The sequence below is a fragment of the Triturus cristatus genome, chromosome 2_1, assembly GCF_964204655.1.
Source record: "Triturus cristatus chromosome 2_1, aTriCri1.1, whole genome shotgun sequence".
NCBI classification, from domain to species: Eukaryota; Metazoa; Chordata; class Amphibia; order Caudata; family Salamandridae; genus Triturus; species Triturus cristatus.
The window spans coordinates 33,099,121-33,117,227 of NC_140581.1; the positions used below are offsets into that span (position 1 = coordinate 33,099,121).

General features: G+C 46.3%; 1 protein-coding gene across 2 annotated transcripts in view; it reads right to left on the minus strand.

Annotated features, from left to right (window-relative positions):
* The window catches only part of LOC146863655 (long-chain-fatty-acid--CoA ligase ACSBG2-like), a 797,459-nt gene that overhangs the window by 311,776 nt on the left and 467,576 nt on the right, over positions 1–18,107 (minus strand). For both annotated transcript variants that reach the window (XM_085627744.1, XM_085627747.1), the window contains one exon: positions 12,315–12,435. In XM_085627744.1, coding sequence (XP_085483870.1) covers positions 12,315–12,435 — 121 coding nt within the window. The remainder of the gene's footprint in view (positions 1–12,314; positions 12,436–18,107) is intronic.

Consider the following 18,107-nt stretch of genomic DNA (forward strand, 5'->3'; position numbering starts at 1 on the left):
GAGTCAGGGGAGCGTGTCGTCCCTGCCTCTTGCTCGATGTACAGCTGTTGAGGTTTTGGGCTGCACCAGGTGATGGCCGTGGAGGCAGGGCGCGCGGGACCCTAGTGATAACCGCGATGTTGGGGTGGGGGGTTTTGCGAGTGGGTTGTGAGTGTCCGACCTTCTCGGACGGAAACCCGATGCAGCAGCACGTTGTGGCGCTCGGCTCTGTCGTCTCAAGTCCTAGTGGGTTGTATATGGGGGAACCATTCCCATGTGGGGCCACGTTATCTCAGTGGCGGAGAAGCCATGCCGCCGTTTTCTGAACTCAACCCACCGTGCCACTCTCGTGATGCTTGAATGGCCAATTACCCACACTTTGGTTCCTGGTAAATAATGAAATGCTGTGTTTGAAAACAAAACATTTATTGTAAATGAAAAAACACTGCTAATCTACAATTGCACATCACAACACAGCAACATCACGTGGCGACTTGGACCAAAGCTGTGTGCCTTTATACACATCAATGCACGTTGGGGCTGCGGGCCTGAGAGGCCTCACGCCACACCCTCCCGCCTAAGGCCTTATGTTTCGCTTGTAGCATTGAGACTCCCAGCGCCCTACTTGCTTAATTCTCTCTGGCGGCATCCCTGAAAGGAAGGCTGTGGTTGCTGCCCCGATCCTGAAGGAGTGGCTACTTAATCTCTTGCCCCCCTCTGTCTGCCCCGACAATCGTAAGCATGCCTGCATAATGTGGTCTACTTGGAACTTCGTAACCGGAGACCCGTCCTCGTGCACAAGGAGGTACCCCGCAAGCCCCGGGCGGATGGCCAAATAAGCCTTGACCCATAGAGAAGGACAATATCTGGCATCTCCCAACCCCTGTAACATGACCACTCTCCCCTGCCCTGCTTGATCAGTTTTAGACTGCCTCACCACTATCCTGAGACAAGCCGTGTCAACGTCAACATCTTTGATATTCAAAGCTACCCCGGAGGTGTCCTGCTTGGATCGCGCCACCAGCTCCCCAATCCTAAAGGACCGAAAGAAGGCCAGCGCAAAACCCGCAGAGAATAGAGTTCTCATACCCTGAGCAGGTGGCCCAGGGCATACTGTCCAGCATCCCTTGTAAGATCTTGTAACTGATGGGGGACCTATTGTCAGGGGATCTAGGTTTACTCCTTGCCCAACCTTTAAGTGCAGCCCTGATAAAGAAGGCTTTGGTAGGGTCACTCTGACCTCCCAACCTGGCATGATGACTGATGGCCGACAAGTGGCCCAAGATCCACGGGTGGGATTTCCCACCCTCCTTGGCCCACAGTATGAATTTTCGCACTCAGAGCTCCACGGAAGACCCTTCATCCTCCCATGCTCCTGTGATTGCACAATTTTTTTCCACGCAAGTCCTGTATCGCTTCGCCGTCCTTGGTGCCAGAGACCGCTCCCCCAAACCCCTCATCCGTTGCTCCACTTCAGAAGAAGCCGTAAGTGTTGTGGGAAAGGGGTCATTCCTTCTCTCGCTCTTGGCCACGCCTCCCGGAAACAGCGTAACTGAAAACGAGAGAGAGCATCAACAGCCACGTTCTGCACCCCTTGAATGTGCCGAGCCCTGCAGTCAACATTGTTCTTTAGGCATGCCCTCACCAGCTCTCTCAACAGGCACAACACCAAGGGGCAGCTAGCTGACTGACTTGATAGCTTGGACAACCGCTAGGTTGTCGGACCAGAACAGGACGCTCTTCGCTGCCAGCACCCCCGGCCAAAGGTGGAAAGCAATTACTATGGGCAAGAGTTCAAACACAGTGATCTTGGACGTTATCTTTCTCTTGTGCCAAGCGTTCGGCCACCTCTCCGCAGACCACTCCCTGTCCAGGATCACACCAAACCCCTCCCTTCCAGACGCGTCAGTGAACAACGACAGCTCCGCGCTGTTGGCCCAGGGTGCACGCCAGATGACAGACCCATTAAAGTTGTCCAAGAAGTCCGCCCACATTAGTAGATCCTCTCTCATGCCTCTGCTCAGTTTCACCATGTGGTGCTTCTTTTTTACCGAAGCCGTGGCTCTGGCCATCCTGCGTGCAAAGACCCTTCCCGCTGGAATTACCCTGGCAGCAAAGTTGAGTTTCCCAAGGAGGCTCTGGATGAAAGCCAGCGGAGGTTTGTCCTTCCCCTATAGCTAGACTAAGCTGCTGACCTAGATCACGCACTTTGTCTGGCGGCAGCCTGGATTCGCCTAAAACCGTGTCCAGTGCAATCCCTAGGAACGCAAGTACCTGCGCAGGGCCCTCCGTTTTTCTAGGAGCTAAGAGGACCCCGAGATGCTTTGCGAGGGTCTGAAAATCAGAGAGTGCCGCCTTGCATTCCTGCGTGCCATCCCGCCAAATGAAAAGGAAATCATCTAAGTAGTGGGAAAGATAACCCACCATGTTGGCATATGTTATGCAAATGAACCTGCAGCAAGTTTCTCCACTAAAAATGTGTCTTGTATGATTATTTCTCTAAGTGATTGCAGTGGGAGGGATGGGGAGTGTTGCCGATATTGGCACTATGCAGGGCTGCCCCGGGCCTACGTAGGGGGTCCTCCTAAGAGGGCGCCCCCCCTTAGTGCCACAGGATGGCACACGACGGGTCAGCCTCCTAGCGTCCGGAACCCTCCATAATTGCAGTTCCGGCGGGCGTGGTTCTCACATAAGGGAGGGGGTGGGGGCCCTCCCCACTCCCAGAGTGCGGCTCGTGGTGAGAGGCGCCCATGTGCAGATAGCCTCCGGGCTCATGCGGTAACAGCTGAACAATAGGTGGGTAGCGTTTCTAAGGGACATAAGTTACAATCACAACAAAACCGCCTCAAATGGGTTTTCATTATATTGGTTAACATCTGTCAGTTACAGCGCTTAGACGGGGAAATTCATATACAGAGCATGCTTCTGCAGTCAATATAGGATTGACTCCTTGTTTACAAATGTGAGGTATAGCGCGCTGAAGGGGGTGGATCTACTGAAGCTGTGTGTGGACGCTCGGAGCGAACTGGATGCAAAATGTAGAGCCCATTTACTACACATAATAGCAACCCGCGAGAGCTGGTCAAAACAGTGTTGACTCATTACACCAGCACAAATTGTTGGTAAATCCATCCCTTTGTTGGGTAATGGCTGGGCTATCTAAAACAGTAGAACAGAAAAATAAACAAACCACTTTGTCAAGTTAAATTATAATTAAACGCAATTAATGAAAATAACATATGTAGCAGAACGCAACTAGTTTAACTGCCTGGGAGTGTGACTTCAGAACAAGATGGATGCAGTGTTCCGAGACCTGAGCTTGCACTGCCTTCTGCATCAATTTAAATGTAGGGCTTCTTCATAAACACCACAAGACCTGTGTAGTTTGAGTTGAGCCTTACGGCTAGAGCGGACATCTTTGGAGCTGGGAAACTGGGTTCAAGCCCCGGCGCAACATCCTGTGATTCTGGGCAGAGCGCCTAAGCTCCCCGTGCCTACCAAATAATGTATGTGTTATTGTGTAACGTAACTGGTGCTCACGTAAAGTGCTCCAATACCGCCAGGTAGAGTTTGCACTATAAAAATCTGCACAAAAAAAAAAAAAAAATTGACTGGTTATTGACCAGTATGTTAACACTGTACAGTTTAAATACGCAACTATTTAAGATGCAGCATGTGTAGCACTTCCCACTCTGCCACGGTTCTCCAGGAGCTGGACGAGGTCAAAGGGGGTGTATGAGGCCGGAGATGGCTGTTGATCTCTTTGCGACTAACAAAACAAGTATTTGCACTGCAATAGGTCTCGCAATTATTCAAGTTTGAGCTATTGGCATTGTAAATGACACTGCCTTTTATGTATGTTTTGTGTTTTTAAACCTATATAAAATGCATTGTTATTTATAACCAATAGGTCAAACTCTTGCAAATATGAGACACATTGCCTTGCAATAATGGGCCTTCTCATCCAGTTTGAGAGCTCCTTGATGCAATTCAGTACAGGATCTGCGCTCTACAAAAACCTACATTAGGTATAGTAAATATGAAATATTGTTTCACATTTGATGACCGTATTGGCTATCTAACTAGAAAACATGATTAACGGACACATTTTGGGCAACTCGTGACACGGGAGAATTTGTGAATGTTGCAATAAAAAAACGTTACTTTCAGTAGATGAAACTCAATTTAATGGTATACTTGAATGTACTTAATTGAGACTAAAAAATATTGAAGACACTTTTTTAGCATTTTAAAGTCTTTATCATAATCTTTCATGACATTTTGGACTGATTTACACCTTTTGATGGCTCTTCTTAAGCTTTGGCTCTTGGAGCCAAATCAAAGGCCTGGCTCAGCTCTCCAAGGCGGCGTGCGTCTCCCTCAGAAATAGTGTCTACTTCGCACGTGTGCAGCCCTGTCATAAGCTGCCCTTCATAATGAATCTGCAGCGTCAATCATAACACAGCCCCTCCCCGTACCCGCATCATAATCTGTACAGCACGCAGACCACTGCAGCATGCTTATTATTTATTTACTTTTGAAGCCATCGCGGCACACCCTGTGTAGCTTGAGCCATCTTAAGCTAAAACGCGGGGTGCTGCGATTGCTTCAGAAGTACATAAATAGAACAAAAAAAGCAGGCAGAAGCCACATTTTCCCCCCATTACCAATGTATGAAACAGCGTGTTAGTTTTAATGCTGTGCCATCCCTGCTACAAAAAAAGGAACACCACTACCGGGTATAAAAGAAACAGGCCTAAGGCAGGGTCGGGGTAAGACCCCTCCTCTACTAAATTTAGTTTAGGAACGTTCCACGAAACCCACACTGTGCCTGTATAAGCTGCCCCGTAATAATACCGGGCGATGGGGGTTGGATGACCCTCCCACTCATCGCCTGTCTCTGAATCGCACGTGCTACCCCCTCCTATCGGCTAACGAAGACTCACCAGTTCCACGGCCACCATCGTACATCGATCTGCTCGCTCACACTACTGACCGGGACACCACAGCATTCAAACCCGGTGGGTTTGAAGCAACCCATGTGACATACAAGGCCGTTGCAGCTGGGGCGCGTGCTCGACGCGCAGACTACTGGGTATTGTAGTGCCCAGCGCTTTCTACTTCGCCTCCTGTTGCGTTCCACTTCCACGCGCTTCTCAGAGAAGGGTGACCTGGTGTGCGATCCAGGCGTCATAACGTTAAAGCGCGAGTGGTGGAGACGTCAGGGAGGCTGGTGTGGATGATTAATTAAAGAGGCAACAATGTTTTTTTTCCAAGAGTGAACGTGAGCTGGTTTATCAGGAGATATAACGTGGTTGAGGTTCCGAACCCGAAGTGATCCAGAACAAAGTTAAGCACACCATTAAAATAATATAAAACCCGGCCCATAGCAATTAGTACCGGGCTCGGCGAAAACCAATACGAGACAAAATCTGAAATAGCCATAGGTCTGACACATATTATACCATATGCTGAAAAACGCTAAGGAGCGGGCTGGTTACTAATTAGAAGGTGTACTAGGGCAATCTTGGTTGGGAGTACTGTTTTAAGATGGCCGCTGCGCACACGGGTCTTGAATTCGGAGTAAGAGCTGGCCATAGTTTGTTTTTAATGTAATAGTCTGATATTTTGTTTGCCTTTTTGTGCCGTCCCACTTGGACGGCCTCGCCTGCCAAAAGCTTTCTTGTCTTTATGGGGCCATGTGTTTGGCCCCATAAAGATAAGCCTTTTGCGACAAACGTAATTCAGGCGAGCCCGTCCAAGTGGGACGGCTCAAAAAGCCAAGCAAATACGTCATGCACAGCTCTGTTCCAATGGCTGGCCACCGTTTACCATAAACAGGGACGCCAGCCAATGGAACAGAGGAGCGGGGCTTAAAGCCCCTTACAGAAAATACCTGTTAACACAATCTCGCCAGCGAGACTGCGCTTGATGCAGCCTACACCAGGCGTGACCTAAAAATGAGTGGGGACCCTGGTGTGGCGCGAATATATATATATATATTACCTACTGGCGGTCGCCAGTAGGTAGTTATAGTTAGGACCCCTTTTCCATAGGAAATCCGCAACATTCTATTTTGAATAACTTTGGCGCCGGTCGATGAATCCTCGCGAATTTCTCAAAATAGGTGGGGCGCTACGCTACGCTCCTACCCTGAAAGTCTCGGGGGGATTCGTCAAGCGGGGGCTGAGATAAAAGGGGGGTCCCAAAACGCGTTTTTCCCATGCATTTTTCCATAGGACCTTTAGACAGAGCTACAGCCCGAACGGCTGAACAGAATTACTAGAAATTTGGCAGAGAGGTAGTCCCTATGTCAAGGAAGTGCCTTTTGTAGGTTTGGTGTAAATCTGTTCAGTAGATTCTGAGAAAATAGCCTTTAAATCAATATATATATCTGAGCCCGCTTACGGTACGCTTACCGTACGCTTACCGTACGCGTACGGTGGCGAGCGCGATTCTGATTGGCTCTTAGATCTTAGTAAACATTCGAATCGGCCGAAACCAGGAAGCGGCGTCCGCCATTTTGTCTCTCGCACTGAGTGTTATTTATCAAACATGATGCCCAAAAACATGTTACGGGGCTGTTTTGACAACTCCCTCCCACATAGTCATGTTGAGGGAGTCCCCAAACATCCCCCAAGAGCAAAAACGGTTTTATTTTTTTTCCGGCAATTTCGCCGAGTACGCTTACCGTACGCTTACCGTAAGCGGACGGTAAAAAATAGAAATAAAAAAAACACTATCCACACTTACCCCACCCCCTGTGCTTTTGGTGGCCTTCGGCCACCAAATGTACAGGGCTTATTAAATCATTAAAAAAACTATATTTTGGCAACATGAAATTATAAAATCGAAATAAAAAGAACACTATCCACATTGACCCCACCCCCTGTGCTTTTGGTGGCCGAAGGCCACCAAATGTACAGGGCTTATTAAAGTTGATAAAAACCGTGCACGGAACGCACTGCGTTAAGTGGGCGCGCACGCCTCGAATGGCGTAAAGTAACTTAGCATTTAAAAAACCGTACAAATTCACTGAAAAAACCATAGGTTTCACACACGTTATAGTTAGGAATTAGCATTTAAAAGACCTTGCAAATTCACTGAAAAAACCATAGGTTTCACACATGTTATAGTTAGCGGAAATTTTACTGATAAAAAACCAATGAAATTGCCCCGTTATAGTTAGTGCTGGCAACTATAACTCACGCGACCGCAATCTTCTGCTGATGACATATGTGTCTTTATAAAAAAAAATATTTGTAATATATGTATAGCTAAAAATGTATGGAAGAAGACATGGGCAAATAAGTGTCTAAATACAGTATTAGCATCAGCAGAGGATTGCGGTCGCGTGAGTTATAGTTGCCAGCACTAACTATAACTGGGCAATTTCATTGGTTTTTTATCAGTAAAATTTCCGCTAACTATAACATGTGTGAAACCTATGTTTTTTTCAGTGAATATATATATATATATATATATATATATATATATATATATATATATAAATAAACAAATCATGGCATCTGGATGTTAGAGGGTTCCAAGCCCAGCGCTGGTAGTGGATGTGGGGTTTAAAAAAAAGCAGGCGTTATTTCACGATATAAAGACCTGTTTTCCTTGGGTAAGTCACATCAGCACCTTCTTAGGTTCAAGGAATACGATCTACAAATTACCACCTTTGGGTAGGGCCATCTGCAAGCTAAGGAATGCCCAGGGTGATCTGGCACGTTGCGCAGAGGTCGCTCATCATACTGCAGAGATGAGCCCATAGCAATACGAACATTATGTTCCCCGCTTCCCTGGCAGGGCCAACTCGGTATTTCATTCTCCCACATTAAGAAGCAATGACAGTTCAGTGGACGGGATGTAAAGAAAATGTCCAATGTGGAAATACCACAACGAAATGCACAGTTATGTTGTAAAGTGGAATACGGTCAATTAAAGGAGCAAAGGCACGTCAAGAAGGTGACATGCATAATGTAAAAACATTGCATTTCATTGGGCGTGTACGAGGTTTAAGCTAAAAATGTCCAAAACAAAAATTTAGGAAGGAAGGATTTTCGGCAAACCAGTTGAGCATGACAAAGGCAACTTTCTGGTAATAACCCGGTCAACGGGGAAAAGGGAAAAAAAACCCAAAAAAACTGAGAAGTCAACTTGTGATTTCCCCCTCCCAAAGTAGAAAATCAGTACGGTTCAGTGGCAGAGTAAGAAAAGTACTGTGGAGGGGGTAGTACAGTCAGGCGCATACCGATCAGGGTACTGGTTTGGCAGGGGTGCTTACCGGGGGGAGCCTGCCAGGAGCGTGAGAGAAGTCGAGCATTGTATTTAAGTAATTTATGTTGTATCACCTCCACAAGCGGTATCGGACTATCTCCCAATTTTGTTTTATTTCATGTACGACCCATGGTGAGAGGATAGTGCTATAAGACTCCAACCAGGACACAAGCATGCCACTACATAAGGGCAAGGACGGAGCAGAGCACACGCTGGCGTTCATGGGAAGAGTACAGTCAGAGCTTACCAGATGTCAGCCTCCAGGAGACACAGCTAGAGGTTGTAATCTTAGCGCTCGAGCAGAGAAACGGCATGCGCAGGCTCCACAGTAAGAGCAGCGGGAGGCGCAAAGGGATGACATAAGGTTGGGGGAGCCACAGGAAGACTGAAGCCTCCCTGGCGGCGTGGCGGAAACAAAAAGTCTATTGGTTTGTCTATGGGAACACACTGACAGGGCGGTGTGTAGAAGGAGGGTCACTCACTCTGGGATGCACCTGACAAAATCGGGGAAGCAAACTGAGACTGCACTTGCAGCCCAGCCCCTGCCAGACGGCGGAGCACAAAAGAGACGAACAAGGTAGCAAGTTGGGGCCAGACTCCGGGGAAAGGCTACTCCCCACACGTAAAGGGGCGTGGTAAACAACAAAGAACAATCTACGAGCTGTCAGGGTTATTTACGACCCTAGGAGATGCAAATGAGCAAAAGACAAACCAGTGATTTATGCCCAGCCGATTTATGGCTGATTTATGATGCTCATGCAGAATGATTTATGACAAAATGATGAGATTGTGACAGAATGATTTGACATACCGATTTATGACCCATTATTTATGGCTGCTGATTTATGATGATCAGGCAGAGTGATATATGACAACAAAATAATGACAGATTGTGGCAGAATGATTTACGATACACGATTTATGATGTCCAACTGATGTGTGACACCCAATTTGTAATAATGTGTGGCAATGATTTATGACCCCAGCCCCAAGAACGTGTCCAGGGGATTTGTACACGTATGACATATGTAATAAGTAATAAAACTGCGGCCAACAACGACCACCAAATACGACTGTTGGCTGTGTTTAGTAATGCAGATGCACAAGTATGGTACGGTTCCTGTAATGGGCACAGTGCGGCCGTTATAGCAAAGGCCGCCCCTGAGGGCGCCATAATGCCGCCAGAGCCCAACAAAGAACAGAACTGGTTCTCGCCGCCGGGAAGTGCTGCACGGCGAAACGTGCCTGAGACCCCCTCCCCCCCCTTCCAAGAACAATAGGAAAAGAGGAAAGGCGACGCTCCCCCTGGGGCAGCTCACTTGCCCATCAAGGAGCGGGAGGAGTGGCGCCAACGATTTTCGAGTCCCACCCACACCTACGGAACAGAAGCGTTGCAGTGCTGACAAACGAAAGGAACTAAGGGTACAATGGTTGGCTATGGAGACACACCGAAGGGCGGTGTGTGGGAGTAGGGCCACTCACTTTGGGATGGCACACGGCAGGGTGATTTGGCCTAACAAAGAAGGGGGTAGCAAACTGAGACAGAACTCGCAGCCCAGCCCCCGCCAGACAGCAGGGCACAAGAGAGTCTAACAAGGTAGCGTGTTGGGGCCTAACTCCGGGGAGAAACAACTTTCACGCAAAGAGAGTGCAAATACAACCAAAAAAGGGACGGAAACAAAAAGTGTATTGGTTTGGTTATGGGAACACACCAACAGGGTGGTGTGTAGAAGGAGGGCCACTCACTCTGGGATGCCGCACGGCAGGGTGAGTACGCCTGACAAAATCAGGGTAGCAAACGGAGACAGAACTCGCAGCCCAGCCCCCGCCAGACAGCAGGGCACAAGAGAGTCTAACAAGGTAGCGTGTTGGGGCCTAACTCCGGGGAGAAACAACTTTCACGCAAAGAGAGTGCAAATACAACCAAAAAAGGGACGGAAACAAAAAGTGTATTGGTTTGGTTATGGGAACACACCAACAGGGTGGTGTGTAGAAGGAGGGCCACTCACTCTGGGATGCCGCACGGCAGGGTGAGTACGCCTGACAAAATCAGGGTAGCAAACGGAGATGGCACTCGCAGCCCAGCCCCCGCCAGACGGCGGGGCACAAAAGAGACTAACAAGGTAGCGAGTTGGGGCCTAACTCCGGGGAAAGGTTACCCCCCCCCCCCACACACACAAAGGGTAAACAACAAAGAACAATCTACGAGCTGTCAGGGTGATTTACGACCCTAGGAGGTGCAAATGAGCAAAAGACAAACCAGTGATTTATGGCCAGTCGATTTATGGCTGATGATAATGACTAATTGCGGCAGAATGATTTATGATACATGATGATTTATGACCCATGATTTATTTGTCCAACTGCTAATGTGTGACACCCAATTTGTAATACTGTGTGACAATGATTTATGCCCCCGGCCCAAAGAAGGTGTCCAGGGGATTTGTGCATGTATGAGTTGTAATAAGTAATAAAACTGCGGCCAACAACGACCACCAAATACAACGACTGTTGGCTGTGTTTATTAATGCAGATGCACAATTATGGTACCCTGGAACCCTGGAATGGGCACAGTGCGGCCGTTAAGCCTGGAACCCATTTGCCGTCACATTGGCCTTTGCTGCCACTTTCTTTGCAGCAGATTTTATTTTAAATAAATGTATAAACTGAATGGCAGATGTTGCCAGATGTTACGCAGTTACGACATACCTCGCTTGTAATTAAAAGATGGAAATCTATCACACACCTGGAAAAATTAACAAACTAGACAGAATACTGGAGTAAAGCTTAGATGGCACTAATATTCTAGAGTTGAACTCTAGAACCAAACTGGTTTTGACTTAACCTAGTATGTATCATGTTTTATGCTATCATTTCTGATTAAATACATTTTCCTCCATTTCTATTGTTTCCCAAGATGATGGTCCCCCAAAACGTGTTTCCGTAGAACTGACAGCAGCGTTTTATCTGCGGAATGTGTACTGCAGTTCGATTGGACACCTGCATCAGACGTGGATATGGTATGACACTTAAGATGGTCTTTAAATAATGTATGTTGCATCTTCTTTTAACCCTGCGATGTCTGCACATTTGATAGTCTGCTCTACAGGACTCTTATGCACTTCCAGATTGATAAAATAAATAATAGTTTTTAATCTTATTCAGGTTAGGACGACATTTTTAATACTGAGTGATAAGGTAATCGAACATATGTATTGTATCTTTGTGCTGTATTCTTTTATGAATGTTTATTAATCTGACTTAAGATTTAAGGCGAGTACTGTCGGACTCTGCCCGTTGAAACCCCGCGGTGCCTCCGGGTGGGGACTGATGTACAGGAGGTCACAGCAGGTTTCAGCAGTCACTGCTGGCGCCCCTATCAGCAGTGCACCCACAAAGGGCAGAAAGGGCTGTGTTTAACCGCTGTTTGCTCCGGTCAGCAGTGCACCCACGACTCGCAGGAGGGGCTGTGTCCGCCCCCGTCAGCAGAGCACCCACGACGGGCAGGAGGGACTGTTTATCCACAGCCTGTCCCTGTCAGCAGTGCACCCACGACAGGCAGCAGGGGCTGTGTTTATCCGCTGCACGCCCACATCAGCAGTGCACCCACGATGGGCAGCAGGGACAGTGTTTATCCGCTGTCCACCCCTGTGAGCAGTGGACCCACAACAGGCTGGAGGTACTGTGTTTATCCGCTGCCCGCCCCTGTTAGCAGTGCACCCATGATGGGCAGGAGGGGCTGTGTTTATCCGCTGTCCGCCCCAGTCAGCAGTGCACCCACGACGGGCTGGAGGGACTGTTTATCCGCTGTTTGCCCCTGTCCAGTGCACCCATGACAGGCAAAAGGGACTGTATTTGTCCGCTGCCCGCCCCTGTCAGCAGTGCACCCACGACGGGCAGGAGGGACTGTGTTTATCCGCTGTCCGCCCCTGTCAGCAGTGCACCCACGACTGGCAGCAGGGACTGTTTATCTGCGGTCCTTTCCCACCAGCACTGGAACCCATCCACTCCGTGCCCTCACACACGGCACCCCTCAGGTGGCATCCACTCACCTGCAGAATCTTGGCCAGCTGCCTCGGGTTCTCCACAACGAGGATGTTGGCATGGCTGTCTCCCGCCACATACTGGCACGCCTCCGGGGAATTTGTGGTGTAAATCCCAACAGCAAAACCACTGCGAAGAGAAAACAAGGGTTCAGCTGCGATATGGGCAGTGCCAGCTTTTGCCATCAGTACCAGTGTGCATGCATAACCTACTGGTGAGAATAAACGGCCAGCTAGACAGACGAGCGGCTGTTTAACAAGCATTTGCAATGCAATAGTTTGCGCATTTGTTAAAGAGAGCGCTGTTGGCGTTGAAAATAGCAATGTTTTACGTACTTTTTTAGGTCTATCCTAGTGATGCTGCAGCGCCATGCGCTGCACGCCTACGCAAGATCTATTGTTGCCGACTTGCTTTGCGAAGGGGGACAGGATAGGTGCACGCAGTTAAAAGACATCAGCTGTGAACGTTTAAGGCGGCGTTAGCTGAAGTGGCAGGACAGGAGATGTGCACGTGTAAAACAGCGCCGCGTTAACACGCCTCCTGCTTCCTTGCTGTAATATGTGCACGCGGTTAAAAGACAGCAGCTGTGAACACGTACGGCGGCGTTAGCTGAAGTGGCAGGACAGGAGATGTGCACGCGTATTAGTGGCACTGCGTTAACACGCCTCCCACTTCCCTGCTCAGTGCCTCACAGGATAGGAAAAGTGCACGTGTCTGGCTGGCACCATGTTAGCACGCCTTTTGCAATTTACCTAAACACCAAACATTAATGAATGGACGCGCTAGCTTATATGTTTTATCACCGCATGTGCTTTCTCGTTAACCAAACTCAGGAGATATGCATGTGACAGGCTAAATACTAGCACTTGTGCAAGTGTACAGGTTGTGGCGCATTAACACAGCTTTTTTTTGCTTTTCCTGGCGACTTTCCCAATAATCTTTTTATGCTTATTTTTTAATCTTTTCCTGTTGGCTGTTTGTTATTTTTTGTGCAATTATCCCGTATACAGCAGTTTTACGGCTGGTGCTATGTGCTCACGTCTTTCTTCCTTGCTCAATAACACAGACACAAATTGGGCACGCGCTACAGTGCCTCACAGGATAGGAGATGTGCGTGTGCGCGCGGCTGGCGCCATGTTAGCAGGCCTTTTGCTATTCTTCTAAACACCAACTATTCATATATGCACGCGCAAGCTTATATGTTTTACCACCGCGTGTGCTTTGTCGTTAAACAAGCGCAGGATATATGCATGCCATAGTCGTAATTTTGCAATCCATAGCACTTATGCACGCGTACAGGTTGTGGCGCATTAACACGATTTTTTGCTTTTTTCTGTACGAGCTTTCTAATATTCTTTTCCTGCTTAATTTAGTGCTGGCTGTTTGTAATTTCTTGTGCAATTATCCGAGAACATAGCAGTTTTTTATGCGTACGCCGTTGTAGCTAGGACTTAAAGGTTATGTAATATGCACGCGTACAGGTTGCGGCGCTTTAGCAGTCATTTTTTTTGCTTCCTGTACTTGCATCCATACACAATTTGCATAGTGGATATGGTTTACACCAACCACTTGTGTACACGTATTGCGTAGTTGCAAACCCTCAGGCAACAGCAAATGTTCACGCGTACAAGTTGCGGCGCATTACCAGCCTTCTCCTTGCTTTTTTTTTGCATACGTGCAAAAGTGCATAGCTTACACAGTAGGAATGTGCCGTAGTTCCGACACTTTACATAAAAAGCATTTCCATTTGTGCAACTCACGGCTTCATAGCACATTCCACTCTTTCGTTTACTAGTTTCTCCTTCCTCTTATGTTCCTTGCCTCTTCTGTATTATTGTTTATTATACATATATCCTGCCATCTTCATTTATTGTTTTGTTTACAAATGTTCTTTAACTCCCGCTTGCTGCCTGGTATGCCGCTTGCCCTTTTACATTGCTGTCTTAGACATTTTTTTATTAACCTTTTGCTTGCATTCAGAATTAGCCAAACTTAGTTCCTTACAACATCTACTATACTTTTGTTTTACTTTTTGCTACCAGGGCAGAGGATGTGCACGCGTACAACGGGTGACACATTAGCACGTTCCCTGCTTCGTTGCATAGCACCTTATAGACCGGAGAAGAGCAGGCGTCTTGCTGGCGCCATGTGATCACACCTCTTCTTCCTTGCTCAACACCTCGCAAACAGGAAATGGGTACGCGTCTCAATGGCGCCATGTTACCACATTTCTTACTTTTTCCGTTAACCAAACGAGGTTAATATATACACGCGACAGCTTTTAGTGTCTCACTACTGCGAATGCCTAGTCAGACATTCATGGCTCCGGTGATCAAACAACTACACGTTTTGACTTACCAAGGCACAAAAAAGTACAAGACATACATACATTAGCCTTATTAACCGTCTCCTGCCTTTTCCGTTTTACACATATAAGGAAGTTACTGAAACTAAACCCACAATATATTGGCGTGCATCTTTAAAGTAAAAATGTGCACAAGTCTTGATACTTTCACATTTGTTTACATATATTTACATTTGCATGTTACGGCGTGATCCCACGTTGTAATGTTTCCCTTGCTTCCCTTTTACCACCATTTGTGTACCTGTAGTTCCTTCTGTATTACTGCTCACTTAAACAGAAGCCGTGCAATTTCAATTACCAATTCTCCTTTTGATTTTTTTATTGCTAGTTGCTTGCTCTTTCTTGCATATTATTAATAACCAAACTTGTTGTCTGCGCCTATGGCGTCTTTACTAGGTCTGTAAACAATAGAACATATGCATGCGTACAAGTTGTAGCGAATTAGCAGGCTTTACTTTGCTTTTTCGCATGCACCTACGTACAATTTGTACAGGGAGAATATTACAGAACATCGCAGTTGTGCACGCATACGGCGTTCTTACCAGGACTAGGGCACCAGCAAATGGGCAGGCGTACAAGTTGCGGCGCATTAACAGGCCTGCTCTTGTTTTTTTACACACGTGCAACAGAACATAAATCCCATTACACAATTGTATCTAAATTACAACTCTTTTTAAATAAATAATATTTTAATAACTACAGCTCTCGACGTCATAGCACGTTGTACTCTTTCCTTTACCGGCTTCCTCCTGCCCCTTATGTAATTGTTGCCCCTTTAGTATTATTGTTTACTAATACACATGCCCCGCAAACTATTTTTATTGCTTTTTGTGCAAACAAATAGTTTCTCCCCACTTAATATCTGTTTATCACTTGCCCTTTTGCACTTTTTTGCTGTTCTACATACTACTTCGCTTTTGTTTATACATTGTTTTCCGTTTTACACTACTAACGCTACTTCTACATTTCAAACCTGTACGTGCTGGTTTTTAGTTCCCTATAACGAAAGTACCTTTTTTATTCCTTTCACTCCTGTCTCTAGTTATTCAATTTTTTGCCTAGCATTCACAATTAGACATCTTTAGTTCCTTACCCCACGTATTATCGTTTGCTTTTACTTTTTGCTACAGCAGTTATTACTTTCTAAGTTTTTTTACGCTAGTATGTTGCGTAGCTTTACCATCTCATGCGCCGCCTAAAATACCTTTGCCTGCTAACATACTTTTGCAAAACACACTTGTGCCCAATAAACTTCTTTACTGTGTACGAGAAATTCCCAACGCTAATCTACAATACCATCTTTTCTCCTTCCTTAATGCGACACCATGACCCCTTTACCACATGCAGCGCTTTTCCCCTCCCTTTCAAAGCTCCCATGACAATTACAAGCAGCACAAGAAAAAGCCAGACTGCAAGGCGCATTCAATTTGCTTTTTTAGGTCTCGCCTGAGCCAGCGCTTTGGCGCTGCTCTGGCGAGAGCTTTAGTAAGCGGGATTTGGAAGTGCAGACTAGTGGCTTTTCAGGCCTCCAAATAAGGTGCATGTGCACCGGGCGCGCACACCATTTGTCAGCCTGCCTGATCACTTTTGCGGCCGCTTTGATGTTCTCAGTGAGCCGCGCGGCCACTGACAACAACAAAGCGGCCGCGAAAGTGCTCACCATTTGCCACCGCCTCCCTTATCCCACTTCCTGCTTGTTAATTGAGCCAGCATGACATTTGCCTTTCTTGTGCCTACTGTTGTAAGCAGGACAGGCCCTTCCGCAACTTTAAGAAAAAAATGTAACCAGCGCGGCATGCCTCAATGGCGGCCACGCTTTTATTTGCAGTTAATTGCGATCACCGAAGGCTAACACAAGGAAAGTGACACGCACAAAATATTGGCAGCACCAACCAGATATAGGCATTGGAAACACCTTAATAATATCAAATACAAAATGGCGTTATGGATATGCAGGCAGAAAATACCCACATATTCAAGAGTATAGAAAATTACAGGATAAAAATGTTTTGTTTGCACGTGAATGCACAACATTTAAACATACGCTTTTCCAGAGTGCGTGCCGGTTCCCAGAGTATACCAGTACTCACACCTCCCCCTTTACTGTAACCAGTTGAAGTCTGCTGTCTAATCTCTTGACATGTGATTTAACTGGTTTTGTTATAAAAAGCACTCGCGCTCGCTGTGCCTATGTTGTCCGGCATTGTGCTTGGAGTTGCATGCACAGAAGGCCTTCCTTACACAACTGGGGAAACGGTGGTTTGTAGAACTTCCCCAAATCTAGGGAGGTCCAAGTCTAATTATCGGTAGTCCACGTCCAAGGGGCTGTTTCTCATTATATGCAACAGTGATTTTCTTCTTTAGTTCAAAGTCAGTTCAAGAGAAGCATCTTTCTCGGGCTTTTGTGCTTGCGCCCCAGCTTGCTGGAGCCAGTTTTCTTTTGAACAGACAGTGTCACCTAGTGTACATTATGTGAACTAGTCAAAAGTTCAGAAATGTTTCGGTGGGCGATTCAGGAACTGAAACCAGGACCTAATTGTTGTCGGAGCTAGCTGCGTTTTTGTTTTAAACTTCAGTGCATATTTAGTTTCAAATTCATTATTCCCCAATCTCAAACAAAAATGTAATCAGAAAATGCACTATGTAAGCTGTTATTGCACTGAGATCAAGATAAGTGTCTGGGTTTCTATACACTATATAAATGCATATATTCCCGTCGTCTCTGCTTTGCTCCACAGGGCAAGTCCGAAGGGTATCTGTGAACTGACTACACGCACCTCACGGATGCGGCTAAATCTGAAGCTAGACGTGACGTGGTTGGCATTGTTCATGACAATGCCTTTTTTAATCTATTTTATAAAGCAAATACAAATAAATACCATTATCATTTACAAAGCCAATAGGTAGTGTTGCATTATTATTAGCAATGCCAACTGCTCACACTTTTATAATGTGAGACCTATTGCATTGCAAATGCTTGTTTACTTAATGTTTTGTAGTGCACCCTTTTAAAACCAGCTACATATTTTTGTAGTGTAAAGGTTGTATTAAATGTACAATACTGTTTAAATACTAAATGCTTTACAAACGCAATTTATGTACATACCAATGTACTCCTCCTTTTACTTTACCTTATTAAAATATTCGATACTACTTTTCATAATTTTTCGCATACTTAGCAGTACTTTTTGCCTAATACAAACGCGAATTCATTTTTCACCCAATACAAATCCTTATTAATGCTCCTTTGCAAATTCCATTCCTTTTTTTTGTTTCATATGTCATGCCCTTTTAATTCTATTGAATGTTTTTATTAAAACACATGCATATATAAGCGCCTCCAATGTCAAGTTATTAACCTTTTAGCATGCAACCATGCTAATCTACACGTTGCAATATTATATGCCACACGTTTAATTGCGGCGCATCAACACGC